General features: G+C 42.5%; 1 protein-coding gene across 1 annotated transcript in view; it reads right to left on the bottom strand.

Moving 5' to 3' along the window:
• The window catches only part of LOC102428059 (ERO1-like protein beta), a gene marked incomplete at its 5' end in the record, with an annotated part of 18,257 nt that overhangs the window by 4,548 nt on the left and 5,891 nt on the right, over positions 1 to 7,818 (bottom strand). Inside the window, 8 exon segments of the mRNA XM_023748976.1 lie at positions 556 to 642; positions 2,054 to 2,123; positions 3,165 to 3,357; positions 3,360 to 3,410; positions 3,760 to 3,852; positions 5,171 to 5,197; positions 6,401 to 6,412; positions 7,411 to 7,476. Coding sequence (XP_023604744.1) covers positions 556 to 642; positions 2,054 to 2,123; positions 3,165 to 3,357; positions 3,360 to 3,410; positions 3,760 to 3,852; positions 5,171 to 5,197; positions 6,401 to 6,412; positions 7,411 to 7,476 — 599 coding nt within the window.

Here is a 7,818-nt window from a genome sequence, read left to right as displayed (position 1 = left end):
AAAAGAAGAAAGATGGTGATTTCTGGGTAGCGGCCATTAGAATAATTCTGTCTACTGATTTTCTGACTTGTCATCTTTGTAAAAAAAAAACCCCACCACAAAATATCAATCCTTTTTAGGCAGAATGTGGAGGGAAATGAGCAGAACTTTCCTATTTTGTGACGAGATGACCTTCTTTTCATCATTGAAACAGATTCAGTGACCAAAACTTCATGATTAAGTCTTTTTGTATAATTGTATTTACCTTTGATATGGGTATATGAAATACTAATGTTCTCTATTTATAACCCCCAACTTCAGAAATGAATCTGAGATTCTACCAATAGAAACAGACGCACTAAAACCAAACCACTAACAGAGAGTAATAGGAAAGACATCCTTACACATACACATAAAAGCCACAGCGTTTAATACTAACTTTTTCATCTCTAACACAGGAAAACCACACTTCGGGTGTCTAATCCAATGAAGGAGGGCATTTTAATAAAAAGTTTCAACTCCTCGTGGGAAAGTGTAAGGTTAGCAATAGTTGCAAACAGAAGGCAACACACAAACCTGCAGCTTCCCCCACAGCCTGCACTTGTCACATCCAACGCAGTCCATTATGCGAGAGATGTTCTTGAAATGCAGCCGGAACTCCTCCTAACGGGCAGAAAACATTTGTGTTCTAATCAGACATTTAACAGGAAACTGTGTTAGTCTCAATTATAAGAAATAAAAGTTTTGAAGTTTATTAGTGAAGTAGAGGCCCGATGCACAAAATTCGTGCATGGGTAGGATCCCGAGGCCTGGCCTGCAATCAGGGCCAATCTGTGAGGCAACCAGCGGGGTGATGGGGCAGAGGGAAGGGCACCTCCCCCTCCCCTTGGCTGGCCTGGGTCCTGCGGGCAGCTCCTGCATTGAGCGTCTGCCCCCTGGTGGTCAGTGTGCGTCATAGTGACCGATTGTTTCACCAGTCGTTCTGCTGTTTGATTTGTATATTAGGCTTTTATTATATAGGATGAGTTGTTTTTCAACAATGAAGAAGAAAATTATTTGAAACTGTATAGCAGAAAAAAAAACAAATTTCCAAAACTAAAACAGAGTTGTGGCTAAATCATTTCATTTCAGAAACACCAAGAAACTCTTACAATGGAGAGCCACTCAATGCTAATTTATTAGTTCGTGTATAGCCACATCTGAAATAGCTTGGGGCCAAAGGTGTTTCACAATTTTCAGACTTTAGAAACACAGTGCATCCACTATTTATGACGAAACACTCCACCAGAGTGTGGGGGCAACACCCTGTAATCAAACCCATTCATGTGTCTGTAACAACAGTTACACAAACAGGCAAGAATATTTACACAAAGCAGAATTGAAAAAAAAAAAGACTATAAATAGTCTTACATCAGGTCAGGTTTTGCTAACTAATTTGCACCAAACACAAGAAGCGTGTTTCAGTTTTGGAGCTTTCTGAACTTGGACACTGCACAGGCTACTATTTGCCAGCCAATCAAACACCTTTATACTGTGAAGGGCACCGTGTGTTCCTTAATGTACATCCTGTAAGCAAAGGGAAGCGAAGACCTCCCGCCACACGTGAGGGTTTCATAACGTCCCTAAAATACAGTCTCCTGCTGGCCTCACAAGTTAACAGGCACTTTCTGCCTCCTATGCTGCTCTCTAAGGCAAAACACGAGTTTCATAAACTGTGACAGTCCATAAAATAAACTTTAGAAACAGAAACTATTTCTTGCCTTCAACGTGGATTACAGCTCATGCTTTTTTCAAAGATGCATCAAAACAACACACACACTGAGATTGTAAAGTAAGAAAACCCTCAGAACATTGCCCTTCAAAGACATTACAAGGTGCCGTCCTCGGTCACGGTCACAGTCACGGTGATGGCTGGGACCCGCCCAGCAGGGTCTGCGAGAAAGGACTGGGGAGGAAGTGAGGGCGGGGGGACTGCATCCCTCACAGCAAATCGCCTCACCAGCGAGGAGGGGACCAGGACTAAAGCTCAACCAGCGAACCATTCCCACCCGGCCCCCCAGTCAGCAACCTTTACCTTTAGCGACTTGGCCCCCTTCTTGTCACCGGAGAACATGGATTTCTCGTCAAAGTGCATGGGAAAGGACCTAGGGAAATACAGGAGTGTAAATGGCAGGCGAAATAGTCCAGTGCTGGGTCCTAGAGCCCTGGGAGGACTTTGATGGGTACTTACAATCAATCATAATTTACTCACATGTAAGGCTTAGGAAAGTTCACACAGACACTATTCAATAAGACTAAAGCAAGCTTTATAATGTATAAAGACAGCTTTAGAATGTGTAAGTTTGTAATGTTTAAAGAAATTATATGATAAAAATAATCTAAAAAATGAATTAAAACAATTTGTGTGAACAATATATATCACTCTCTTAATATTTTACAGCATCTTTTAAAAGTTAATCATAATTTATGTTCAGCACTTCTTAATCCAACACTGCTCCACGCTCATCTTCACTGGTAAACTCAAGTTTTAGATCCAGCATTTTTTTTTAAAGGTTAAATTCTTAGAAGGTAAGGCTAATAATGTTCCCTTAAGTATCGATTGATATCTAACATACATAGGTATCTAACATGATATCACGTGAACTTCAATAGCAACTGGAATACAAAATGGGTAGAAAGAACATTAAAGTAGCATTAAATGTTGCTACATAAAATTTAAACTTATATTTAAAAAGATAGCCTATTCTCAAGTATGAAAGTGCAATGACGCATTATTAGACGATTTTCAGATAACGTTTTTAGAAAAAACGTCCAAGACTGCTGCTGTCCTGGCCATCCTCGTCTATCTTCCGACTCTCCCCTTTTTTAAAATATATTTTTATTGATCTCAGAGCGGAAGAGAGAGGGAACGAGAGATAGAAACATCAATGATGAGAGAGAATCATTGATCGGCTGCCTCCTGCACATCCCCTACTGGGGATTGAGCCTGCAACCCAGGCATGTGCCCTTGACTAGAATCGAACCCAGGACCTGTCAGTCCACAGGCCAACGCTCTATCCACTGAGCCACACCAGCCAGGGCATTGACTCTCCTTTTGCTAAAGAACCTCCCGAGGCCCGTGTGCACCTTCAGGCGCCGCCTCGTTAGACCCAGGGCGGGCCTCCCAGCCCTGACTCGAGTCTCACTTTGTGTCTTGGAAGATGTTCAGGAGGAGGGTCTTGGTGTCGGCGTCGTCGTCCACGTTGCCAGTGTACAGATCGACCACCGAGCGCTCGAAGTACGGGGCCACCTTGGACAAGGCCCGCAGCTCAATGAGGTACAAGAAGTACAGGTTCTTCAGCCGCCTCGGGCCTTCTCCCTTGGTTTCCACGGGGTCAAGCGGCGTTTGAATTCTTTGATGTTAGGTCCCCAGCTGGGCTTACCCCAGGTTTCTAAAGAGAAAGAGCAAAACATGATACACTTAATAGACAGATTTTTTAAAATAAATTTTTATTGATTTCAGAGAGGAAGGGAGAGGGAGAGAGAGAGAAACATCAATGATGAGAGAGAACCATGGATTGGCTGCCTCCTGCATGCCCCCTACTGGGGATCGAGCCCGCAACCCGGGCATGTGCCCTTGACTAGAATCAAACCCGGGACCCTTTAGTCCGCAGACTGACGCTCTATCCACTGAGCAAACCAGCTAGGGCTAATAGAGTTTTTAAAAATAGAGAATGTGTATTTTCCCCCAACAGTTTTCACACGGAAAGAAGGCAAATGTCTACATAAAAATCTGATTACCTTCCAAAAGATAATTCGCACACAGATGTAAATTGATGCTGGCATGAAGTCCCGATATGAGCTTATAGAAGACTCTTTTCTCCAGACATAAACCTGTTCAGGAAAACAGTGAAAAAGACATCACATCCATTTAGGTAACAGAAATACGGAGGACTCCGTACATAGGCTTATTTTTAAAGTTAAGATTCAAGAACATGAAGAATAAATCAAAAAATGGTATGAAATAATGAGGTCAAGATTCTCTCAAGAGAAAATAAGGTTCCGACTTCCGAACAGAGTGAACTGGATGATGCCTGGAGGCAGAACAAGCAGAAAATGCTGGGCTGCGGAGGCCCGAACACTGAGGATGCCCGTGGCAGCCCCGTTACCCAGAAGGCAACAGCGCAGCTGCTTCACGGTTAGACCAAGTCCTGCTTTGGCTTCAGGGCAGCCTGCTCCCCCCCGCCCTGGAGAGGTTCTTTCACCCACGTAGTGATGAGGAGGAAGAGACTGGCTTGGTTTCTCTCCTCCCTCCAGGCCTTTCGCCCTCCAGGGCAGGATCTGTACTGCTTTATCCTTTAACTAGACAAGTTCAGGTTATATTAACATGTGAACTCAGGTTAAAAACCTTCTGAGTCCCTCTGCCTTGCATTCTCTAGTTCTACTTCACCATCTGTCCCACTAGAATGTGTCAGCTTTCCACTAATATTCTATATTTCTAGTATTTTCAATATTAGAAAATATAAGCATGCAAAAGCATCTAGTATATTGGAATCTATACTGCTTTTGTTTTTGTTTTTTTGTTAATGTTCATCTGAGGATATTTTTCCATTGATTTTTAGGGAGAGTGGAGGAAGAGAGAGGAAAATCGATGTGAGAGAAACACATCGATTGGGTGCAGGACCAGGGCCCAGGCTGGGGAGGAGCCTGCAACCAAGGTACATGCCCTTGACTGGGATCGAACCCAGGACCCTTTGGTCCGTAGGCCAACACTCTATCCACTGAGCCACACCGGCCAGGGCAGTATCTATACTGCTTTATCCTTTAACTAGACAAGTGCAGATTGTATTAACATGTGAATTCAAATTGACCTTCCCTCTGTTTCGTGGAGAAAAAGCAGTTCCTTCCATACGAAGGTCTGCGTGGACTCAGGCCTCAGGACGGTCACGGACCGAGTGGGGGTGAGCGTCCACGCAGAGCGGCCGGACTGGGACCAGTGACAGCGCCGGTGCATTTCCATGATGCTGGGTTGGGCCTCAACATTTTCAAGTAATTGCCTCCCAGAACACAATAACCTAAAACATGTGCTTTTCTTTTCAACACTCAAAATTAGTTGTCTAGGCAATGAATCCCAAACCTTAGAAAAATATACTCAGTAAATCACTACATTTCTTACAAGAACCCAATACATTTAAAACGCAGACGTATTTACCTTCTAGCCACGTGTAGAATGATTCTCCTTTAAAAAAGAACACACACACACAGAACTGGGTTAACATATTTTAAATCATCATTTATATATTCGAATAAATTAAGTCTATAAAATATTTTATGGCAGATAAGGACTATTTCTAGAAATGGCCACTACTTCATGTGAAATAGAAAAATAGAGACATGGGTCTAGAAAATAAAGCCCAAAGGTAATTTAAGTATTGGGAGAATGTTCTTATAAATGATATTTTGACTAGTAAAAGTTTTGAGAAAACATTCCAGTCAAAATGTTATATAAATCTTATTCACTAGAAAACTTAAACATTCATAAGTATGGGGAGAGAGTTTAACAATTTTAAATTTGCTTTTGATAACTATAGCACTCTTTTCAAAGTCCAGAAAAAAGAGTGAGTTATAATTAACACAAAAATCTCATTATTATTCTATTTTTCCTGATTCAGTAAAGCTAGGTATATTTCCTCAATTACTTAAGACTATTACACTTCAAGGGATAGTTTTTAATTCCCTTCATTTTCAAGACATTCTTCAGAAAAGCGAATGACTAAAACACAGAGAGCTGTGACCTATCTGAGCACTAACGCTAAAGGACTATTTCTAGACCAACACTGTTGTTTACTGAAGAACAACATGGCAGTGAATAAAATGGAAACAGTTAATGCTCTTCCGGAGTTACCAATCCTGATTTTACTTTACGTAAGAAAAGCAAACCTCAACACACACGAGCTGAGCAGGAATCCAGGGGATAAATTACCAGTAGATGGTGGGAAATTACCGGGCCTCCTGAGGGTCTACTCTCTTTGCAAATCTCCATCTTCCTACAGTCACTCATTCAACATCCTCTTACTAAGAATCATTCATTATCTCCCTTTTTTATTCAAAAAACCCCAAGTGCTAATAGGAAAGCCTAGCCCAAGGTCCTCAATAATCTGGCTTCTATCATCTCCCTAATTTCCTCCCAGAAAGGGTGTCAGGGAGACCATAACTTTCCTAGTGCTCACAGGGGAAATGATCTTTCTACCTTTTTTTTTTTTAACATAGGATAAACTTTATATTATTAAAAATACTCATTTTTGTCACCAACCATTAGTAGCTATTTTCTGGGGGGAAAAAGGAAGATAAACACTTTCTTTTGAACTAGAGGAAAAACAATGTTTTTGATCATTAAAAACATGTCCTCTCCTTGAAACAAAACCACGAGAGTTTAACTCACCATCATCTTCTCCTGAAAGAGAAAATAATAGACAAAGTTTTAGAAAATGTCTTACAAAGTTCCGATTCTAATCCTATTCATCTTAATATGGGATGGAACGTCACCGTGTTAAACTATCCATTATACATGAACCTTGGTCAGTGTGCAGTTATCCTGCAAATGAAACTTCTTAATAAGAATACAGGCCAAAAAGCACAAGATTTTCATGTTTCATACAATAGGTAACAGAAGCAACTAAAAATAATCAGAAAGATCATCGTTTCGATAAAGAGCCAACAACTAGACAAAGTCACTGCTTCAGTCACCACGTCCAGGACGGTCCCTGCACACTGTGGTTTCCATAAAGGAATGCTTCCGTCTTAAATGGCTGCTCCCGCCCGGGCCGGTGTGGCTCAGCGGTTGGGTGTCGACCCCATGCGCCAAGAGGTCACAGGTTTGATTCCTGGTTGGGGCACATGCCCAGGTTGCGGGCTTGGTCCCCGGTGGTGGGTGTACAGGAGGCGGCTATCAAGGTTTCTCTCACATCGATGCTTCTCTCTCTCCCTCTCCCTTCCTCTCTGAAGTCAATACAAATCTATATTTTTAAAAAAAAAAAAAAAAAAGAGCAACTTCATTCTTCATGGAGCTGCCTTCTCCCTCGCCCAACCTTGTCTCCCTCTTTCCTATTCCTGCTACTCTCCTCCCTCTGTCTTCTCTGTAGAGCAGGCTCCTTCCCTCCTCCTCGCTCCAGCAGTTCCACGACTCTATTTGGCTCCCCAGGAAACTGCCGATAGATGATGACTCACATGTTCTAACGCACTTTCCATGAAGCCCCTGGCTTAGGGCCTGGCCCATAGCAGGTGCTCAATAAAAACATGTCGAAACCTTGAGCCTTAACTCCGAGCGTTTCATACACTTCTGATCATTCAAATTAAGCAAAACATAAACAGTTGAAAACGTTCTCAAGTTTAGTTATAAAGACATTTTATAAACAATCTCTAAAAGCATGAAAATGTACTTTAAAAACCCACCTCGGCTGGGTGCCAGCGGGTTTAAAGGACGATAAACAGATCGAGGCCTGAAAAACACACACACAACTCAGACGTGAGACGGTTTGCGTTTGTCATGTAGTTTTTCCCAAGAGAAACCCTGTCCGTCCTCCCCGCCCTCCGTCCGCCCCCCCTTCCGTCCCCATCCACCCTCATTTAATGCCCCTCTCCCAGCGGTTATTTGTTGCGGGAAGATTGTAGATATCTCTTCCACCACACTCCAAGAGGACGAACTTTTATAGCCTTCCTTTACACCGTATTGAGCGGTAGAAGAGAGTGGTATGGAATAGGAAGCGCTACAGCGGAATAGAAAACAGAGAATGAGCGAAAGATGACCACCGCTGTTGGATCAATTTCCCACACACTAGTAGCGGAGAGAACGAGGGCGGG

This window comes from Myotis lucifugus, unplaced genomic scaffold, assembly GCF_000147115.1.
Source record: "Myotis lucifugus unplaced genomic scaffold, Myoluc2.0 scaffold_2219, whole genome shotgun sequence".
NCBI lineage: Eukaryota > Metazoa > Chordata > Mammalia > Chiroptera > Vespertilionidae > Myotis > Myotis lucifugus.
Note: the sequence above shows the minus strand (reverse complement) of the source record. Positions and strands in the feature narration are given on the sequence as shown.